A 24,185-nucleotide genomic window follows, 5' to 3' on the forward strand; every position below is an offset into this window, starting at 1 on the left:
TGGGAGTATTCTTGCCTTGGGCTTGCCTTGAGTATTGTTGTTTGGGAGTATTCTTGTCGTTGCTGTTGTCTGCACATGAAGGACAGGCTATAAATCTGCCTGCCGTTCACCACGATAGTTTTGATGTTGATGGTGTTTTGGCACATGACGTGGTAGTGCAGACCACAAAATTCACACTTTTTGGGGTCCTTGTGCTGTATGGGTTGTTTACAGCTGCTACATGGCTGAAAAGGAACTTCCACACTCTTCTCGCCGTTTGCACTCATTTTTCGTCGATAACTTACTAGCAGTCGGTAAAGCAGATATTTGTAGGGGGATGATAAGTTATCGACGGAGTGAAAGAGTAGGTGTTGTGACTCTTACGGCTAGATGGAGCGTTAATGGAAAGAGCGTGAAAGTACCGACCTCGATCAGTGTGAATTCGCCTTGAAAGTTCTCCCACGATGTAGCAGATGTCGCCACGATGTTTATTGCGGAGAGAAAGAGACGCCGTGCAAGTGAGGAAACAAGCCAAGCCAAGCCAAGCAGATTTGTAGGTTAGGAGCCGTGTAGAATGTTTGCAGTAGAAAAGATGACAGAGAAAAATTGCAGCCTTCGGCGATTTATGTATCGACCTGAAGGTTGCAAAAAGGAGCGTGCAACTATCTACAACAGAAGAGGGCTCGAATGCAGGAAGCAGCAGAAAAGAGAGAGAGAGAGAGAGAGAGAGAGCGAGAGAGAGAGAGAGAGAGATTTTTAGATTTTAGATTTATTTATTTTATTTTTCTGTACATTATATTGTACAATATTTACATTTTAGTAATTGCTGTATATAGTGTTTTTAATTTAGTTTGGGTGATAGATGTGTGTGAGATGGAATGTGCAATGGAATGTGATGTGATGAGGGCGAGATGGAAAGATGCGAGCTGTATGTGGAGAGTGAGAGAGTGTCGACTAGGACTCGATGTTGTCCTGAGACAAGAAGTGGCGTTTGGCCAGTGTTTTAAAAAGTGTGACAGAGTTTGTGTTCCGCAGATGAGATGGTAGAGCGTTCCAGAGATATGAGGCGCTGACATGAAATGACTTCCGCAGCGTCTCTGTGGCGAAGGGAGGTATGTCCAGGGGGGTCACCTCCCCCCTCACAGGGCGGAGTGCAACATGGAAGTCGAAAAAGGACATAATATAGGCTGGAGTGGCAGTGTTAAAGAGCTTCCTTAAGAAGCAGGCCATGAAGTATTTTCGACGTCCAGCGGTGGTGAGCCATTGCAACTCACGCCTGTAGGGGGAGATGTGCTCGTCCCTTCTTACACCATAGATGTAACGGATCCCCATGTTTACCAGTCCATGTATGTGTATGTGTATCATAAATTTTCGTTTTCGTGTTGTAAAACTCTTGAAATGCACATAAAAAAATTGTTATCTCTCGTAAATCTCCGAGCAATATCTTTGGAGATATCGGCGATCGGGTGATTAAAAACCATTTCTTGTATTAGGAGAGTATGGAACCAAGAAGGTAGGCTTGGTCCGTTATCGTGACTTTAGTAGTTATCTACATGTTAGAAATTAAGATCATGACAAGATAAAAGATAAGATGATAGATGATTAGTTAATTAAAATCGGCTAAAACTTATCTCTTATCTAATATATTATCTTATCTTTTTTCTAATTCTTATCAATCTTGACTTTTAATATCAGTATTGTCCATGAATCTGTCCATGTTTTAGGATAGATATAAGGGGGTAGCTCCAATACGCTAACATAAACATGATTACATCGTCAGCTATATATCATATGACTAGATAACAACAAGATAAAAGATGAGATAATAGATAACAATGAGGTAACAAATTATCTTTAAATTATCTTTTACTTATCTATTATGTCATCTATTATCTGAGTATCTGAGTATTATCTTGTCCTGTTTAATTAATCTTATGTTAACAGAACTATGGGTGAGTGTATGTGCTTGTGTGTATGTATGTTTTTGTGTGCGCGCGCGCGTGTGTGTGCGTGTCGGTATAGATATATTTTTGGATATCACAATATGTTGAAATGTTCCATGTAAATTTAGTTCAGATTATTATATGCAGATTTAATTCAAATTAAAGGGATGCCGCAAATAATTATTTGTGATGATATGATTTTTTTCCTAAATGTATGTGTTTGTAAATATGAAATGACGAATACTGTACGTATTCATGCATATCACAAGACGTAATCTGCAGTTTTGGTTGAGATAAAAGGGAAGCTCTCTCTCTCTCTCTCTCTGTGTGTGTGTGTGTTCGCAATGGAAAAAGTCATTTGCTGAGTACGCGTAGAGGAAGGCAGTGGTGGTGGAAACCCTCAAACCACACACTAGTTGTTCATGGATCGTCAGGGTGTTAATACCTTAATAGGTAAGTTGCTTTATTGCTCTCTCAAGTGCTTCGAAAAATCTGAGACACTTTGGATAGAAAGAGGGAGGGTGTGGGGTGGGGGGCTCTCTCCAAAGTACAAATGGCACCATGGAAAGTAAACAATTTCGACCTTACCTCCCCAGTGGCTCGTGTGGTCCAGGTCAGTTCTGTTTACTCTCCATGGTGCCATGGTACTACTAGATTATTATTCTACACACACACTTCCTACACGCTCTCGCATTCTTTAAGACTACGCAGTAGTTATTTTCAATAGAGATATTATGGGATAGGGCCGCTCGCATGCACGCATCAATAAGATTGTGCATTTTGCGACAAGAAAAAATAATAAGCTATCTTAAGCAAAGACAAGATGTAAACATGGCTCTAACTCAATTTTTCAAAACTGAGTTAATTAACGGTTGAGGTAGAAATAATCTCTACGAGTATTTTTTATTGATGAGCCAAAGTTTTGAAGGTTTAATCCTTGTTATCAGGGCTGAGTATATATGTAAAAAGTGTAAAAACGGGTGTTGTCAGTGTTATTTCGGTTAGTCAAACCGTATCCAGAGGAAGATGACGGGTGTATGGTCAGTTCAGATGTTGTTGAACTGACCTGTAACTAAGCACTAATTAACACGCAAAATGTAAAATATTCTACGCTTCTTTCAGGCATAAAAAGGCCCCATATTTAGGTCTGAGCTTGCATTAGCTATATAGCGTTGCGCGTTACTCCCACGCGTACTTATTATTGCAAGTCAGCGCCCTACTAAATTATTTCGCAAAAACTGCGATAAGATCCTACAAACGATCTTATGTAAGATCTGTTATAAGATCTTGTCCAATATTGTACACAAGATCTTATCATTAATTTTCAACTTTGAACCTGCGTAAGATCTCATATAAGATCTCAAATAAGATCTTACGTTCATAAAAAGAAAAATTATTTTATCAAATATATATTAAAAATCTTTTGCAAGATCGTGTACAAGATTTTTTGCAAGTTCCTAATTACCTGAAATCTTATATAAATTCTTATGTGAGAACTTATGATTCACTGAAAAAAACTTTTACGTTGGTAATTAACTCAAAATTTTGCATAAGATCTTATGTAAAATCTTGAGTATACTATCAAAAAAAAAAAAACTGATGCTAATTCTTTGGCACACAGCCAAACATCATGTATTGTAACACTTCAACATTATGTATTGCTTTAATATCAAAATTGTTTTTATTTCATACATAATTGCATACAGTTTTTGTACTTTTCTGTTTGATAGATCAAATAATTCAACACGTGCTGCACATAAGCAGGTGAGTGAGAAAATTTTTTAGTTCTTGTGTAACACAGAAAAGCGTGTTTTTTCAGTTGTAATGGTTTAACTTTCCCCAAGAGACTGGATAGTCAGTCGGTTCCAGGATCAGGATAGGGGAAAGGATAAAAAAAGAGCTTGCTTTTATATTATCAATAATAACAAAATATATTTCTTAGTTAAACATTAGCTTTTGGAATCCGTTGTTAAATCCCGGCTGAAACAGAAATCAATTATGCGTCTTATTAAAAATAATTCGCCTTTACAATTAGAATTGTTTAAACTAACGTGGTTAACAATTTACAAGAACATATGCGCGATTTCGTTACAAAAATGATTCGGCGTTGCGGCTGCGTTGTATCGGTTCGGTGGCGGTATGGCGGGTCGGTGGCGGATTTTGAAGTTAGGAATTCATTCGGTACAGTGGAGTCATGTGCGCACGGCTACGCCGATCCGAATGTGTCGTGTAACAATAACTCCGACCGCTCTGTGTGCGCACAGTAATGGCAGGGATAGCGTCACGGTGTTTTGAGGTTATCCCTCAGATTTGTGAAGTCGTGAGAGCACGGCTTCACAAATCTTCGTCGCTCGTCTCGTTCTTCTCTTTATCCTGTGTGCATACAAAGATAAATCGAGTTGTGAGATGTCGGGATAAGGCTGGCGTTTGTGTCTCCAGGACGTGAGCGCACGACTGGGCGAATCGCCGGCGGAACTATTGTTACTCCCTTAACCCTGTGGGCTCACAGTGGCAGAGGGAGGCAGCAATGTGTCGTAATGTAGGTTAGAATTTTACGGTGGCACCGGGTGTCGCCCACGTGTGCTCATGTAGACGAGGGTCGGTGTCGCTCGGGTGTTCCGGGTTGCCTCGTGTGCTCACGATGGCAATTCGGAGTTTCGGGCTTCGGTTCTTCTACCAAATCGTCACGTGGGCTCACGAGACGATTTCGTCGGCGTAGGTCTGTCTCTCGCTGTTCCTTGTAGTAACGTGTGCGCACTATACTACCCGGAGTGAAGCTTGAGTAGACCTGCCCGTTGCGCCGCGCGATCCGCCTTATAAAGGCGCGTGGCGCGGACGTGTATAGGTGCGTTCACGCGCACCGCGTGCGCCGCTTGCGCCGCCTGGCGCGTCGTCGCTGAGTCGCTTGCCAGCTGCCGCGCTCCGTGCTCGTGCGGATTCGCCCTGCGTATGTTGCGCGCGCGCGCTCAATCCGCGTTGTGCGGATTCGACTTTCGTTCGTTGCGCGCGCGCTCGCTGCGCATGCCGCGTCTATTGCGGCCGCCTTCACACGTATTTACATGTGCGAGACTCGTAACTCGGCACACAGTGTTTGATTTATTTCTCGGGATTAAATCAATAAAATCACTGATAATTTGTATAATGCTCTCACTCTTGCTCGTATAGCTATGATTGATTAATAGATCGTCTAAACGAAATATCACGATGAATTAAACGCTTCGTTTTACAGAAGCTGAGATAAAAATGATGCAGTTTTCAGTTCACCAAAGTATACGGGGTGAAAAACCAAATGTTTGAACCTTCGTTTTATTGTGAGAACAAAGGACGTGTACAAAAGGCGTGAAATCTTGCGTGAACTGAAGCAGGAGCTTTTCTCGGGAGGGCAGTCGGACAAGAAGTGTCGCGCCGCAGTGCCAGCGGTAACAGCGGGCGCTACAGTGCGGCGCTGCCAGTGCACGGTGTTTGGGTGGATAAGTGTGAATGTATAGGAGTGTGTGCAGTCACCGAATGGCATGGCAATTCTAACCAGATTTTATGTAAAATCTAATCTCAGATCTTGCAAAAAATGTGCAATAGGGCAAAAATTGCCGCTCGTAAATTAAAAACGCATAAAATGTATCATTTATGATAAAAGTCATTTTTTGTATAAAAGTTTACCGACTGCTATAGATGTAAAAAAACACAAAACGCAATGCTCTTTAAGACATACTAGAGCGCCACCTTTTGTACATTTAATAAGAGTGTATCGATAAAACAGATTCTCATCCGACCGAAATTCAGTAATTTCTTATTTACCAGCGATAAAAATAGTACATCGAGGGGAAAATAGGCTATTTCAAGCGAGGGTGAGGTGTTTAGCCCGAGATGTAGACGAGTGCTGAAAACACCTCACCCGAGTCTGAAATAGCCTTTCTTCCCATGGTACACACCGTATTCTTTAAAACAAGGTCATGCAAGGGCCTTTTTAATGCCAAAACGTAGCGTAGGTAATCGTGCATTTCAAGTTCATGTCAAGTAGTGCACAATTGAGTTATTATTTTGTATATAGAAAGTTCAATTTTAAAGAATTTGTATAATTTTCAAAAACTTGAAAAACACGTGCCTCGGGTAGACCGATAAAAGCTACCAAATCTTTGTTGGTAACCACCGAGGGATAGAGTCAACATAAAAAAAGATTCTTTTTCTTTATAAAAACGTCTTTTCTCCCCTCGAGAAAAAATGGCCTATTTTTTTTCCTAGAAGGAAAATGATTATTTCTTCTTTCTTGCAGCAGGGAAAAATAACCTATTTTCTCCCCTAGGAAAAAACGGCCATCTTCCCCGCTTGAGTTTGAACTATATTACACATGCCTGAAATGAACGATTTTCTACGCTACTTTCTGGCATAAAGAAAGATCTATTTTATACCTGAGTTGTGAAAAATATTTTAATATTATGTGGATATTATTTAAAATAAAATGATAAATGAAGATAGAAATTACTTACAACTCTAGTAGTCACTTTAAAAATCTTACTCTTAGCTGCTTCGGTCAATGTGTTATTAATCTCTTTCTCATCTCGATTTATTTTTAAATCTTCTTTTTCCCACTTTCCTACAGTTACAGATCTTCCTGCTTGAATATTAATGATGTCCAATTCAAATAAGCGCTCTCCTTTTGCAGTAAAAGACATATAACCGGTTTTTTTCCCAAATTTAGTTTTCTGTAAGAACGATAAAAATATTACAAACATAATAGTTATAATGACTCGCTTACTTTTCCTTGCTCATACGTTTCGGATTCATTAACATAAGAATTAGTAACAATTCGTTTTGAATAAATTAAATAAAACCGCTGCAATACATTTGCATGTAGCTTTCTCCAAACGAATGCATTGTTTTCGTTTTTGATATATTGTTCAAATAATTATTTAATATTACATTAAATAGTATCATCTACATAATATTAATTTGCTTGAATTTATGTCCAAAACGTAATTTCCAATAGAAATTATTTTAATTCCTTCAATTCTAATTGAAAATGTTTTTAATGTCACATGAGTCCTAACATCTAAGAATATACCTACTGTTTTATTTTTTTTTTCTTTAGTGCACCAATATTTCAATAATTTAATGTAAAGATAAAATATCGCACTCTCCGGTTTTTCAGGAAATTTTGTCGGACTTCTTGGAATTTTAGTCTTTCTGGAATTTTAACGCTAATAATATACTTATGAATATAAACGAGGTTTATTGGTAGTTAAACTTGGCGAATTTTAAAGGTAGCACTATATACCGTGTATTATAATTATAATGGGTTAATCTTAGAATTATTTTGACATCTGGACTTCGTATACTGAAGATAAAAATTTCTTTCTGGTACATTTATTATACATATACTTAGTGCTTTGTATCATAGACCATGTCTTGCCTTTAGGGAGGTAATTTTGATACCTGGACATAGTCTGCTGTAGTTGAAAATTTTCGTTAGTACATTTGTTGTATACTTATAGTGCATTTCATCATAGACCCTGTTTCGCTATTCGCCATAATAATAAGTATCAAATGGTTATGTATTAGTAAAAAATATGTAACCTAAATAGTCGGGGGGCCCACAATACTTCCCGTAGCAAATTTAAGGTCCAGTCTAACACCAAGACTTTTATTACGTATTTTTGTTCCCTAAATCCGAATCGCGAGGGTGGATTGCTGAAAAATGCGTCTAACAATAGTTAACTCTCTCTCTTTCTCTCTCTCTCTCTCTCTCTCTCTCTCTCTCTCTCTGTCTCTCTCCCTCTATCTCTCAACATATTTATATATCTCTCTATATTATAAAAAAAGTTTCGCCGCCGCCGCTGGTTCAGAAATTTTCTCCCTCAATTCTCCTTCTTAATTCCCCCCCTAAATTCTCCCCCTCAATTTATCCCCCTTAATCAATTTTCCTTAACGACTACTGGCTGCGCGGCAACCGTAAGAATTCAATATGACCGAGATGAACATCGAAGGTCTCTCGCACAACTACGGCAGAGTATATCGCGCATGATAGTAAACCATATCAATTTCTAAAATAATTCTAAATTTATTTTGAATAGAGTGATTGCGTCAAAAAGTCAATGGAGTACAGAAAAAAAAATCTACAGCACCGAAGTGATAATACTTAATAGCTCGTGAAAAGCTTATAACAGATGCTCTGTGGCTACACAAAGTTTAGTATAAAGTTGTATATCAAGAGCTAGGATGTACGGATGTGACATATTATATGAGTATACGCAATATAACATAATTATATAAGCAGCAATTTCATAATATGTAGTGCTACGATATTAAGATAAGCATAGAGCAAAAGTAAGTTGCATCCAAAGAGAGTCGCGCCCCTATACGCTTTGGAAAACCGCAACACAAGTGAAAGGGCTTTTTTGGCACCAAAGCTCAAAGGTGCGGAGACTCGTGCGCTGTTCAGTGGCGCCAATCTATATTATTCCTACAATCCAACAATCGGCAATGCACGTTTTCTTAATTGAATCTGCTTAAATCATTTTGCGTGTGTACGACAGATCTGACTTTACAGACTGATTACAGAAGCGGATACGAAGCTGATGTACGCTCGTATTATTGGATCAGCGCGAGCTTAGTAGTAGCGACAAAAACAGCATGCTTGTGTTTATTATCTATCTCTCCCTGTCTCTTTCACTATCTCGAGTGAATGCAATACATACGTTGCAAAAAAATTTGCTTAAGTTCCTTACTTTTTTCTCGTCAACAAAAGACCGTTATTATGATTTTTCTAACCAACAACGAACATCTCGTTATCAACAACAAAATTCCGTTAACCTGTTTCAATCCTACGATGGCTGTTGAATTTTGGAGACTTGTGATGCGTCAAGAGATAGATAAGGTGGTAAGTTTTGTATAGATTATCGTAAGGGTTATTATTTTTAACGCGTTTTTTGTATTTACTTAGGAGTCCGAAGACGACGGTTACATTTTGGATAGGGAAGATGTTGTTGGGGCCGCTGAAGAATTCGTGGAATATCCATGTCATGGAATTTCTGGATCCAGCATTTATATTAATGGGTTGTGTTTTATTTGTCTGCAGCCCCCGACATCTTCCGCTCATGTAAAAGTTTGTCGTACTCCACATGGTGTTTCTGTAAGTGATTTTTTCTTGTGTTATTTATTTGTTTCTATTTTTTGATTTCCTTATAATCGTTTTAATTTTTTTTTATATAGCTATCTTATAGCTTCGCTATCGGACAAAAGCTGCTGATAGGGAGCTGGGAGACGTGTCATGATGAGATATGGGAGTTGCCTAGGGCTGCAGAAATATGTCCGGAATGCCACAATACTATGGATTCTGCTGCTCTGATTCATATAGTAGGACAGGAGGTATGTGGTTTTTTCTTTCGGTAAAGTGTAAAATTAGGTTTAAAGATTTTCCTTTTTTCTTTCTAGAAGTGGATTGAAGCCTTCAACTCACGACTCCTATTCGATTAACAACAGCGGAAAATTTTCTTTTTTAAGTTTTAATCGTTTTATTTTTTTTTAAATGTTTTCGCCTGGGTTGTTCCTGAATCACTCCTGACGCCTATTAAGGAATTCACTGGTAAATACTTCATGAAAATTGATTCGTTTTTCGCTACATTGCGCGTCAAAATACCAGTGTATTATATAAAATTCTCTGTTTCAGATAACAAACTGCGCGGTTTGTATCGAGTTGGCTCATGGCGGCCATCTGGGCTTCTACGAGGGCGGCCTCAACTTTACCCCAACCCTATAACTTGGCTCTATCGTTCTGAGCTCAAGGCTGGAGAATATACCGTTCTTCACCGGCGGCCCCTTCATTTATTCGCCTTCAGGAGTACGAGAGATTCAGCTGCCAGGACTACTTTAATAACATAACCAAAACTGGTGCCTGTCAAACTTGTCAGTGAGACTTCGGCTTCACCGGGATCTAGCGCAGACTCCTGTCTCGGTGCTCTCGCCTACCGAATCCGAGTATCCGCCTCGACCTGCCAAAACGAGCCTTAGGTAAGCACAGATGAGTAGAAATGTAGAGGATTAATTTTCACTGCATAAATGCTAAAAAACACTACATTTAATCGGATGATCAGAAATACAGCACTTTATCTTTGCAGACAAGAGGCTGTCGACATGCTGTGCGATTTGGCGGTACGAAAATTATCAATAGGCACGTCGAGCGGTAGTTCCAGCAGTCCTCGTCAGTCGTCGGACACGTCCTGTAATTCACCGCGAAGGTTACGCCGACCAGCTATTCGTTCATCCACTACCGACACGGACGAAGGTGCGTCGAATTTTAATCACACATACCCCCCACGAGTACACGCGCAAATATGACGCAATTGCCCAAATAAAAAATTGCTCATATTATTTATACCCCTCTCTATAATACAACGCAACGAACTAATACATATACGATACCGTCATCAACAGCAGGCAGCAGCGGGCGTAACAATCGTCACTTGCACGCCTCGAGCCAGAGCCAGGAGACCTCGGACTCGGACCAGTGCTCGATTAAGACCCAGCTCACAAACTTCCAGCCGGAAACCTCGGCCAACGACATAATAGACCCGCCCGCGCTCTACGTTGTCTGCGACTCAAGCGACTCGTTCAGCATTCGTATCCAGCAACAGCAGCCGCAGCCGAGCTACTTCGACCTGCAAGCACCGCCGTCAGACAGCAAGCTCCGCTTCCAGTACAGCTTCGACTCGGACGGCAGCGAGTACGCTGGTCCGGTCATCGACACCGACAGCAACAACTCAAACTTCCGGGACGATTGGCCACCTCTGGGCCTGTCCAGCGACGAGCATGACTCGGCACTGCCGAACGAGCCCGTCTCTAAGTCACTTGCGCTGATAATTTCTACGGCAATCTCGAGATTCCCGACGGCAAGTGCCAGCCCTGCGAGTGTAGCAACAACACCAATCTTAACCGGCAAGTGCCTCCAGTGCGTTTGGAACACCTACGGTTTCAACTGCCAGGTCTACAAAGCCGATTTCTACGGTGATGCTCTCTAGCAGAACTGCCAGTCCTGTCAGTGCAATATCCGCAATCGAGTGACGAGGCTGTGTCGTCCAAGCCCGCGGAAGCTCCGCATCAGCCGCCGCCGGCTGTGGTGGTCAAGACCGAGCGCGCGGACGACTCTGACAAGAAGAGCCTCAAGGTGACGAAAGTCGTAGTCGCCCATCTCGTCCGCGATCGAGACCGAGCCTGACAGCCAGGCAGCCGAGGCCAGCGAAATAGAGGTCAAACCCGCCCCCGAAGTCTCTACGCTGGCTTCGTCGATGATTCCGAGATCACCACCACTACTGTCATTGCCACTGCCATCGCTGCCGCTTCCGAGGACAGCGCTGCCACGGCTGCTTTGGATTTTGAGAAATAGAGCAAGAAGGAGCTGAGAGCCCGGCTGATGGAGGAGAAGCTGGTGGTGCCGGATAAGGAGAAAACGGAGACGCCGACGAGCAGACGTCTGTTTTTTTTTTTTAATTTTAAAACAATAATGTTTGTTGATAAGATGTTCGCCGAAAATCCTGTCTAACTGTTGTATTTTCTTAGCCACAAGCGCTGCGTCGTCAGATTATATATTTTACTTCGTTAGCATTTTTTTAATCATGCCATCTATTTGCAAAGACTACAAAGTGTTACTTTTTCGTTCGTCCTTATCTCCGAAAATAAACCTCTTTTAATGCTTTTTCTTGTTTAATTTTTTCTACTTGATGTAACATTGCTTTGAACGGCATTTGTGTTATCGGCGGCGTTGTAAAGGATTAGGCACTAAAATAACGTGATGGACATCAGCGACGACCCTCTGATAGCGAAGCTCCTGCTCAAGCTCACAGATATGCCCATTTCCACCCTATGTGCAAGTTGCAGGAGCGAGTCTGCTGTAGCAAGGTGATATCAAAACTTTTCTTGATAACGTGATCAGCTGTATCAGCAATTAGTTATTTTTGTAATAAAATTTATTAAAAAAAATCATGCTTCGGCGTGCGGCTCCTCTAGCTTTGTCGAAAATAATTATATACAAGTAATGTTTACAAGTGCCGCAGCGCAAGTGTGTAAATTTGCCGTGTGTTTAGTAAGGGTTGCTGTTATTGGATTTTTCTTTCTAGCGTAAAAGGAACATTCTATTTTTATGCACAGCAATGTTCATTTCTATACTATTTCGATATGAATAGTTAGCTTTTGTTTATGTTATTTATTTCTATTGTAAACGTCAAATTTGTCGCATCTTCCGTTATAGATTTTCGAGACGAATACACTCAAAATTAAGGTAAATTAAACGAAATTGTTAATTGAGAGTGTAGTGCAGTGTCATTGTTTCAAAATATTGTTTGATCAACATCAAGATTTTCATCGATTTCCTGGAAAAAGAACTGGAAAATTCAAGTCGTAGATGATGATGATGGTTCTTTGATTTCTTGCTGCTGCTGTTACAGTTTCTTGCTTAAGGAAATTTTTTTGAAGGCAATTAAAGGTAATTTAAATACAAATACTAATTGTTTAATAAATTCTATTGTATGTTAGGTTTTACTTTTACGTAGAGGTTACGGTAGTGCGTGTGTAATCAAATTTCTTTCTTTCTTTCTACGGGTCCTCTGAGTTTTGAATTGTTTAGCATTGATTTCTCAAATATAACAGTGTTTTTGTTCAATTGTGGCATGATCGAAGCGTTGTAAAAATTGTATCGTTTTGAATTTTATGTAACCCGTACGTCTGTGTACGCATAAACTTATGACTGATCATTTCTCTCTTTTTTTCGCGTATGACTTGGCTTTGCAAAAAGCTCTATTTTTGCGGCGGAGTTTGTATTAGTATCAGATCGTATCAGTGCATTTTTTCATCTGAGAGTATTTTAATGATGGTCTTTCTATAACCACAGCGCGATAGTGTCGTTTTGAAAGTTGCATTGTTTTGAATTTTACATCAATGCGTGCGTTTGCGAAATGGTCAGAGCGATGTAAAATTCAAGCGTGTGTTGCAAGATGGATTCGATTTTCTTTCGATCGCTGTTTCAAATTCCAGACTAATTTAATTTTCTTTTATCAAAGTCGCTCGCTTAATCCTGTATACGTAACCGATTTAACCGCATATAACAATTCTAGAGAACGCATCCAATTAATTGCATTCATACATCAGGTTTCTATGAAATGACTTAGCTAATTTCAGTATAGCTTTCGATTAGGGTAGTGAAAGTTGCTCAAGCTGAAGGATTCGCTTGCTGTTATAGGGGCCTTTGATGTTTTAAACGGGGATGCCATTAATTTTACGAAATAACCAAATTGGAAGCCGGACCGTAGAAGCTAATTTTTTGGAGATATCGAAAAAGTGTTGCCCAGTATGGAACGCCATTGATATTAACAATAAATGCGATGCATTGTAAACGTCGGAAAACCATTAAATTTGTTTGCTTTAAGTAAAGAATTCTTATTTGAGCCGGTTTATCGTTGTTTGCCGTCGATTTTATCGCAGTTTCTTTTTTAGCTTTCCTTAAAGCATTTCAAGGCTAAACAATGCTTCTTTTATTATTCCAAGTTTTCGCCTTACATTCGATAAACGACGTAGTTAATCGATATTGCTGCGAAATTACACGCGCAGTAGTCCCGCCACTAGAATCCTGCGCTGCAGCCACGAAATATTAAAGTTAATAAATTAATCGAGCCCTCTCTCTCTCTCTCTCTCTCTCTCTTGGATTCGGTGCTTGTATAAATAATACAGTCCACTGGGCTGATCGTCGTTATACACACACGCGCACAAACAAACCTATGTACTATTTTTCCTCTTCACACATCAAATACCAATTAATCGACTATACCACACTCCGCGTGCAACTTTATGATCGCGCTTGGATTATATATTTTACAACTATATATACACATCGCGTATACGGCGTCGGCCCTCGCGCTCTGCATGATTTCCCCGCGTCAGCTAGCAGTGTGCACACACGCGTCGCGGTCGAGGTTGACACAGGCATGGGCTTTGTATTTTGGCGTGTGCTCGCGCGTGCAAATATTATTCCTGTCGCGCGAATAAATAGCTTATTGATCATTACGAAAATGCAGCGGCGAGTCTACTTATGCTCTCCCCCTGGAAATTGTCCGTGTGGTACAGTGTACACGGCAGCGGGTGGTCTATGTACGTAGTTCTGTGCGTCGGCTACCCGCTCATTACGCTTTTTCGCATGTATACGAAGAAAGAGAGAGAGAGAGAGAGAGAGAGAGAGAGAGAAAGAGAGACAGAGAGAGAGATAGAGAGAGAGAGAGAGAGAGAGAGAGAGAGAGAGAGAGAGAGAGAGAGAGAATGAGAGAGAGAGAGAGAGAGAAAGAAAAAGCGTTGGGTGCAATTATGTCATTGTACGTTGAGGACGAGGGACGCAGTAGATTATAGTCGTATTATGCAATGTATTTATTGGATAATGACCGAGTATGTGGTTGGGTGTATTTTTAACGGGGTGTATTCTTCTTTTTACACGAGATTATACTATTTAAAAATTATCAATGCGTCGTTACACACGTTGTACAAGTTAGGCCCTTTGTATGCAAACTCGTTTTGATAGTCGATTCCGAGAGTCTTATTGATTTCACGGAAAACGCAAAGCTCGTCCATCTAAAAAATTTCCTACGCGATAATGTTGCAGATGCCTCGCGCATAAGTCTCGAGATACACGGGCGTAAGCTGAAGGAGAGCGCGCAAGAAGCGTAAAAGAGGGAGTCGAAGGGGCAAACACCCGAGCGGTTATTGATCGATCCGCCGCAGCGCGCGCGTCTCAACGTATACACATTCGACTTGGGCAAACGTGAGTGAGTCAGATATTACAGCTGCGTATAGGAAATCGTGCAAGTTGCGGTAACACCTATAACTGTAACGCGATGAAAATTTGTATGTCCATATCGATAAACAATCGGCATGGCAATGCTATGCTAAATCACATTCCATACTGGGAACACATGCCTTGTTCCATACTGGGAAAAAAAGTTTGTTTACGCCTTGAGGTTATACGGTGGAACGAAGCAAGATATAGTGCTAACTCTGGAATTTTTCGAAAGTTCGAACTTAAAATTAAACCTCTATGGAGGTAAAAGCCATTGAACTTGCCTAATATTGATCATGAATGAAGAAAGATTGAAAGTTAAGAGACGTAAAGATAATGTAGAAAATATGAATGAAGAAAGATTGAAGGTTAAGGGAAGCAAGGATGTTGTTGAAAATATGACTGAAAAAAGATTAAAAGTTAAGAGAAGCAAGGATCTTGTTCAAAATATGAATGAAGACAGATTGAAAGTTAAGAGAGACAAGGATGTTGTTGGAAACATGAATGAAGAAAGACTGAAAACTAAGAGGAGCAAGGATGTTGTTGGAAACATGAATGAAGAAACACTGAAAGCTAAGAGAAGCAAGGATATTGTAGAAAATAGGAATGAAAATGGATTGAATAGAATAAAATTTACAGATTCGGTTAAAAATATGAATAATGATAGATTTCATAAACGTCGAAAACACACATTAAGAAAATGTGTGCATTAAAAGATCAATACTCAGATTATGGTGAAATGGACTATATTTGTCAGTGCTTCATTTTGGTGTATAGAGTACTCAAAAAAAAGTTGTTGGCATAATGATAAAGTAACATTACTCCCTTTGAGCGATTATCCTAACGATTTCAAAACATTATTATATGACGATAAAAAATTCAGAGAATTGATTCGTTATTATAACAATGTTTTCTCTTTTGCGTCTTTTAAAGCAAACATTGTTAATAATTTGGGTTCTGGAATCTGTAACTTAAAAATTCAAGGTCAAGTTTGTCAAGCATCCAATTCTATTAAATCTATAAATGAAACTTCTCAAAAAGGACACATTTATTTGCACGATGATTGGAAAACCATTGATACTATATTAAACGAAAATGAAAATTTAGTTGTAGAATATAAAAAAATAATTTCTCAAGTTCTCCAAAATAATCCGTACACAAAAAAATTGAAAAACTTATACGAGTTAACAAAGTCTCAAAAATTAATAGAATATCATTTATATTTCACGAGAAATATCAATTTAGATAAAAATAGATATGATAAACCTTTCACGGCGCAATGGGCAGCATTAATCGTTTCGAAAGATGGAGAGATTCCATTAGATTATGATCTTTGTGTTTATCCAAAAAATCCTCAAAAAGTCTCAAAAATTAATAGAATATCATTTATATTTCACGAGAAATATCAATTTAGATAAAAATAAATATGATAAACCTTTCACGGCGCAATGGGCAGCATTAATCGTTTCGAAAGATGGAGAGATTCCATTAGATTATGATCTTTGTGTTGATCCAAAAAATCCTCCGAAAGAAATAGGCCTGACTTCTATTCTGAATAAATTATCTTTTCACATAGATCCTATGATTTTCCCTATAATGTTTCCTTATGGAGATATAGGATGGAATCCAACGTTCGAACAAAATCATAACGATGATAAAAATTTATCTCCTTTGCAATATTATTCATATCGATTAGCCTATAGGCCTATGTCAAAATTTAGTCCTATTCTATTTTGTGGAAGATTAACTCAACAGTATATTATTCAAGCTTATACTATATCTCTTCAGAGCTTGCCTCGGCTTTCGCTCCCGGCGGCCAGCAGCCTTTCGCTCACTTCGAGCTTTTAGCTCTCTCTCGGTCTTTACACCGAAAAACACACGTATTTTCGCGCGGCCCTTTTCAGCCGCGCGATGACGCTTTTTACTCTTTCGGACATCACGTCTCGCGCCGGCCCCTTTATAGTCGTGCGACGACGCTTTTACCGCTTTGACGATTTCATGTCGCGCGTCGGCCATTTTCAGCCCGCGCCGACGCTTTTAATCACGCTGCGGCCCACACACAGCCGCAGAGGACGATTCTCACCGGTTCATCTACAGCCGGTGAGACCCTCAAATCACCGCAACATCAGTCGCGAGTCCAGCGATCAGTGGAGCCAACAACAGCGGCATCAACGCTATTAGCGAGCGCGGATTTCTCTGACACGGCAGCCACCTGTTTATCATTTGCAAGATCTGTCGGGTGAAGGCATAGACGGCTGTTTTTACGCTGAAGAATTGAGCAGAGTATGAAAGGATTTAGAAAATGCATCTAGAGTATGATAATATTTTGGAAATTGATGCCTCGCGTCAAGTGATCATAGATTTCAGCAGTTGAAAACAGTTTACTTCTCACAGATGTCGCTACTCTCTACAGTACATATAAATGCTGTGCATGCAACTTCTACAGTTAGTCTCTTCCTTTAATTTTCGACAATCCAGCAATGTCATATACGCTTCACTCAATCATGGATGTGATCATTGTCATACAGTTCTTTAAGGATGCCAAACATCGGAATGTGCCAAAAGAGGTTGGCGTGGTGGCCGTTGATGGGAACTTTAGTAGTCATTGGATACTCACACCTGCGATAGCGCTTGATCATCTAAGTGAAGATATACGAAAGGAAAACGATTGGCTGACCCAATATCATCACGGTCTGGACTACTTTGACTGGGAGGTGTCATTTGAGTCGGTGAAAAAAATGTTAAGAGAACTTTCATAAAGTGTGCGAAAATATATATTAGAGGTAATAATAAATGGCTATTGTTACGCAAAATAATACCTCGCCGAATTTTCAATCTTGAGTACGATCAGAAATGTCCGTCTTTCGCTAAATTATCGTCTGATGTATACTGTATGCATCACGCTGTTAAAACTTGTCATATTAATTATCGATACGCTTTAAATAACGCTTACCAGATAAAAGCGTGGCTGTCTGTGCGTGCTTCCAAAAAAGCCGAAATTCGGAACACTTCAAGCGATCTATGCAATGGACAGTCTTCAGATATTAAAGAATCTATCGAAAATTCGCTCGCATACTGTCAGTGTATTCCCAGCCGATCAGATACCTAAGGTGTGGACGAAACTGACAGCGTTTGTTGTAAATACGGATGATCATACGAGATCAGGTATGCATTGGGTCGCTGTATATGCGGACAAATCTTGTAACGCTTTTTACTTTGATAGTTTTGGATTACCCCCATTTCTCCCCAATCATATTAATCGATTGAGAAAAATTGTAAAAATTTTCGCTGGAATAATATTCGACTACAGAGCGATTCTTCCCATGTTTGCGGGCAATATTGCATCATGTTTTTGCATTACATGAGTAATGGTCTAAGCTTTAAGAAATTTCTCGAAAATTTTTCAAGAAATTTGCAAAAAAAATGATGACGTGGTAAGACGATATGTCTGCTGATGCCGTTATTATAACCCGAAGAGTTAATGATCCGTCTCTCTCTCTCTCTCTCTCTCTCTCTCTCTCTCTCTCTCTCTCTCCCACACACACGTGGCTGTTCCCACTACCACCACAATTCTTATCCCCACCATACCTTCCTACCTTCAGACTTTGTGCTAAAAGTCAGAGTTAGTTGTTCGAAGGTGGCGGTGGTGATCGTGAGAGACTCACACAATGGCGTGCCAGGAGGAAAACAACTTCGTCTAGTTCAGCTCCTGAGTACTCTGTACACTTTAAACAAGTCGTACACAACGGAAATTTGTCGGCCTAGAATACAGCAACTTGCAAGACGAGTATTTAGTACCAGCTGTGCGACTATTAGGCGATGACTCAGGTCAGCAAATTTTCGGTACAGATTGGACAGCAAAATTCACCCACAGTCAGAGAAACAGGGCTATCGAAATTGTGGATAGTAGTCCACCTAAGACATTTGCAATAGTGAGCAAACGGAATTATTTAACTATAATTCTAAAAAAACCTAAGTTTGAACGATTGTATGAGTATATTGTGAAATGCATTAATGCACGTCTAGAATATCTTAAGTTTGTAGCGGGAAGTGTAAGTTGTGTTGCTAGAGAGACTGTAGAAAACATTAAGAGTGTTAATCCAGACAATGTACCAGTAAGACAATTTGGTATTTATACGATAACTCTGGTGAAAGCAATTATCAATCTTATTGATGATAAATGGTTCGATAGTGTCACAACAACTGTGCAGACACGTGCGATGGAAATGAAAGAGTAAAATCCGCTCAGTCGTAATGATATTGTCGATATATTTTACCAACTTCTCTCTCATCGTCTGAATAGAATGTCGATATATTAAATGAAATAGGTTCTCCCACAGTGGGAGAAAATGGACAAAATTCGAGCCACGCGTCATTTTTAATCGTAGAGCCATGATTTTTTTTAAACTCTTTAAAAAAGCATCAAGTTTAAGCTACAGGTGGGGAAATTATTCTATCACCTTCCCCTAAACCCATGCGACCCCCTAGAAGCCACCACTACCAAACCACAAGCAGTCTAACTCATCTATCCCAGGGAACAGCGAGTTAAATCGCTTTATTTTTTCTTCAAATAATTAAACCATACACCATGAGCCAGCTTATAACCTAAATATCTACCCCTAACCCGCTTAACCCCTAGAAACCACCCCTACCAAACCACAAAATGTAATCTGCAGTTTTGATCAAGATCAAAAAAATGCTGTTAATAATTTTGTGTGCAGATATGATCTTTCAAAGCTATGTGTTTGTGAATATAAAATGACACAAATCATTATGTAATAATTTTCTTTATATAAAGAGCACTTACATGAGTTTATCAATGAAGAAAGATAAATTAATATTAAACAATATACATTTTTTTTAATAAGCCGTAACTTATAATCAAATAGATGTTTTAAACAAACATTACCATCAATTATATACTTTTATAAATATGTTTACTATAATTTTTAAATATATATTTTATACAAATTTACTGCTCACCCCAAGCTGATGTGGATTTTCAATATTTTAACGTTTTCATTATTTATCTATAGTCATTCCTATTGAATAATCTTAAATGATCTCTTCTATTAGGTATACTGCTCTTTTAGGTTTACTTTCAAAATACTCTAAAGTTTGTTATAGTTAAAATTTATTTTTTAAATAGTAAAACCGTATCAAAAATAAATGCATTCTGAATACATTCCACAATCAATAAAGTGTCATTCTAATATTGACAACTTTTACAACAAATTTTATCTATTTATAAAATTTAAAATATCAACTTTTAGCATGTGCTTAAATGCACGCGGAGCGTATTAAAAAGTATTAAATAAAATAATAATAAAATGTATTTATATTTATATGAGGAAATAAAATATGATTATATATAACATTACATAATTTTCCATATTTATATTGATCCTTAGTCGAACAAAAATTCTGCACATAACAATTTCCATCTGAAGATTTTAGACTAAAACAGAAGATAACTGAACAAAACAGAAATGTTCAGCAGAAGAATATCGGAATTGAGACAAAGTCAACAGTTATTTACAGGTATTATTATTTAGTTTTTTTTTTAGTTATCTGCGAATGGTACCAGATCTCAACAGTTTTTAACAGTTACGTTAATTAGATTCTATTATCAAGTGGCGCGGTAGCACCACAAAGGCGAGTTTAAAAGCAGACGAAGCCGCGGTGCCCGCGCTACTTTTTACTTCTATCTGAGGTTCGCATTTTTCATTACAAAGAAATAAATGCATTTCTTTTTTGTTTCCTATATATTTTGACTTATATCATGTTTTATTATGCCTAACTATGATTTTCAACCAAAATATTAATAAAAACTGCCTTTGATATAATACACGAGTGTGTTATTCACAAAATGCTCAAATCAAATCAAAAAATATTAAGACCGTTAAGTTAGCCGCAACAAGTGTTAGGACCGTGAAGTTGGCCGCACAGCTATACACAGAAGGATATTGCTTTTTCATCGGTTTTCTGCATGCTCGCTCACATGTCGTTTTTTGTGTCTAGGTGTAGAAATAATTCGAAGGTGGTGTCTAGGTGTACAGGGTGGTCGATGACGAGGTCTAGGTGGTGCGCTCCGAGGTTTTTGGTGTCTAGGTGTAAAAATAATTCCAGGGCGGTGTCTAGATGTATAGTGTGGCTGATAACGAGGTCTAATTTTCATTTCGTTTATTGGTGAACAACTAAAATTTTCTTTTTATGTATTAGAATGTCATAAAAATACCATAAGTACAACGAAACGGTCATGGCAAGTTACGTAGTAAGTATTTTAAGAATTGTTCCTAATTGATCAGTATATAATTTAACTTTAAGTTAAGTAAGCCCTTTATTCAGCAAACAATATTTTGTTGCTTCATTATAATTAAATATAATAAACTTGAATTTGGTTGATTAATCTCAGTTTTTTTTTTGTTATTTTGTTGCGGAACATTTTAAACTCGCCTAACCTTCTACTTTTTTGAAAGTTAATTTGTTTTATGTTATTAAAAGCGTGTTTTTAAAAAAGTTGAGAAAAATGTGTAGAAATCCGAAGATAGCTGTTTTAATTGGGAACAAACTAGTGAACGTAGAAGACAGCAATTATAAAATGAAGAAAATTGTTTTGAACAACAAAAACATTTTTGTCTTTACTTATTAATAATTATTGTCTGTTGTATTCAATTTTTTATTTATTTTTTAAATTGTAAAATTTTACACCTGAAAAAAATCCAACTGTAGAATCTTGCAAATTAAATAAAACTGAAGACAACAAAAGATCTTTATCTGTGTCTCAATTTCGACATTTTTCTGCTATCATTTGCAGTTCATAATGTTTTTTTTCAGCTGTTTCAAGCTATCGTTATCATTTAATATAAAAGTAAATATCGTGTTATGTACTACATTTTAGTACAGAATATCAATGTTATGATTGTTATAATCTCACAATTTACATTATATTATAAATGTAAATAAAAAAGAAGTTTTCTTAATTTTATTTTATTGTTAGATTTTGTTAATATACTTAATACTGTCATCAAATAATTACAAAGAGTTTAAAAAGATTTTTTAAAATTCAAAATTTATTTCTATTTGGTTCTATAATATTAAAGCTGGTCCTATGTAGTAGCTATAACTACTTTTATAGAATGTTCCCTTACGAAAATATTCTGCATGTGATCTTGCATACTTAACTGCATGACATAATGCATAAGCTACTGCATAAACGTCTGCATAAAAATCTGTAAACTTTTATGCACGATTTTCTGCATGAGATATTGCATCATAAACTGTATTTCAATATACATGTTGCTGTACATGCTAGTATGGTGGAATATCTGCACAGAATTCGCGAAATTTGTACATGAGTTATTGCACTGTTCTGTGTATATATGTGTGCATAACATTATGCATAAACTTTTGCTCTTTCTATGTACAGTTTGGTACATAAGATTCTACAGGTAAACATGGACATATCTTTATAGAATGCTGTATGCAAAAATGTAGTATACAATACTGATCATCATGTTAAGGCTAACTTATGTAAGTAAATTTAAATGCAAGTACGCAATACCTGCAATAAATTCTGCTTAAATTTTTGCATGATTTCTCTATGGCTTCTACAGTGGATATATCACAGTATCTTTTGTTATTTTTTCTGCAGGATTTTTTCATACGGGGACAGGTCTAAGTTGTTGCCGATGGAATGAAAAAACGATTGTAACCGCAGGACAAAGACTAGGAAGAGCAAGCGACTGCCTAGAATAACAAATGAAAAACCAAATATATATTCTTTTTACTTAAACATGCATCCTATTTAGGAAAATTAATGTTCATATAGAATTCAACGGAGTGACAGAGATACAGACGGATTAAAAGGTTACTACATGTGCAGCAATCGCGAGAAAACATTTTGAATACTCAAAACTTATTAGGAAAAAACTTATCTGACGTGGATGATTATACTCCCAAAAATCCTGATTAAACCGTACACCAGCTTCGTTAAAAATCTTCAGTAGAGCTGGTGTACGGTTTCATCAGGATTTTCGAAAGCATCATCATCGACGTCGGATAAGCTTGTTTTTCTCATTATTCTATAAATATTCAAAATTTTTTTCGTGATTGCCGCGCGTGCGTAATTTTACCTCTCTTTATCTCTGTCACTCTGTTGAATTCTATATTACAGAAATTAGTTTTCTTAAACAGGATGCATGTTTAAGTAAAAAAATATATACTTTGTTCTTAATTTGTTATTCTAGGTAGTCGCTTTATCTTTCCTGTCCCCTTATGAAGAAATTGAGCAGAAAATATAACAGAAGAAACTGCAATATCCACTGCACAATCCATACAGGAATCATGCAAAAATCTTAACAGAATTTATTGCAGGTATTGTGTGCTTGCTTGCATTTAAATTTACGTACATACCAAAGCCTTAATATGATGTTCAGTATTGTATACTACATTTTTGTATACAATATTCGATTAAGAATGTTTGCATGGAGAATGTCTTTTTGGAGCAGTAAGAGTAACTAAGTAGCCAGGGTAGTCGATGACAAGGTTCAGGTAGTTTTCGGTGTCTTAGTATAAAAATCATTCAAGTGCTGTGTCTAGGTGTACAGGGTGGCCGATGACGACGTCAAAGCTTTGATTGCCTGAGCGCCAATACTGCATAGTTCAGTCTTCAACTCGGAGTTAATGATACTAATAGATACCAGCGAAACCAGAATATAAACAGCGAAAACTCATAAATAACGCAAGCAGAATAAATATGGAATTAATCCGAGGAATCAAACAAAAATAAAATAAAATCTTAAAACCGACATTAGAACACGTAAAATAAAGAAATGCACTATAGCAAACGATGGCATATACAAGTAAACAATCAGATTAATAATTTAAACAAAAATTTCAAGGCAATAATAGACAAGTAGTCACCCGAAATTCATCAGAACTTTGAAGAGCTTAATAATAGCTCAGAGATCTTTTAACCAAAGTTATTGACGAATTGCAAGGCGATAAAAAATCCGATTAAATCCATTTTTTTTAAGGCAATACAGTAAGTAGAAAAAGCAATTGAATCAATAAAAATAAAATCAGTAAACTCAATAAAAAGTCGGTAGTCGTAATCAAATTAACGACATTATTCCAGCATAATCTAGGTTGTATCGACGACTGCAGAGCGTCCTTTTTTAACGCTCAGGGACAAACCCCTTTTTAGTCAATAAGCCGAACAAGCCAAGATTCATAAAGAATTCCAGTAAAAGTTTGGCCGCATCGATGACTCCAGAGCAACTTTTTAGAATGCTCAGTTAAACCCCTTAGTCAAAAATTGATTAAGTCAAAAGTTTATAAAGAACAAAAACGGTGTAGAGAATCCGGATATCTCCCGTAAAACACGACTCGAATAGTCGAAAGAAAAATTAATGCTGCGTAAAAGTTAAAATTAAAAATGAGGGCGATAGATTCAG

At 37.9% G+C, this 24,185-nt stretch overlaps 1 protein-coding gene across 2 annotated transcripts in view; it reads right to left on the bottom strand.

The window, feature by feature from the left end:
- The window catches only part of LOC103317005 (glutamate receptor ionotropic, kainate 2), a 661,640-nt gene that overhangs the window by 324,740 nt on the left and 312,715 nt on the right, over positions 1 to 24,185 (bottom strand). For both annotated transcript variants that reach the window (XM_031926014.2, XM_031926013.2), the window contains exon 8: positions 6,407 to 6,622. In XM_031926014.2, coding sequence (XP_031781874.1) covers positions 6,407 to 6,622 — 216 coding nt within the window. The remainder of the gene's footprint in view (positions 1 to 6,406; positions 6,623 to 24,185) is intronic.

The sequence above is a fragment of the Nasonia vitripennis genome (assembly GCF_009193385.2).
Source record: "Nasonia vitripennis strain AsymCx chromosome 3 unlocalized genomic scaffold, Nvit_psr_1.1 chr3_random0007, whole genome shotgun sequence".
NCBI lineage: Eukaryota > Metazoa > Arthropoda > Insecta > Hymenoptera > Pteromalidae > Nasonia > Nasonia vitripennis.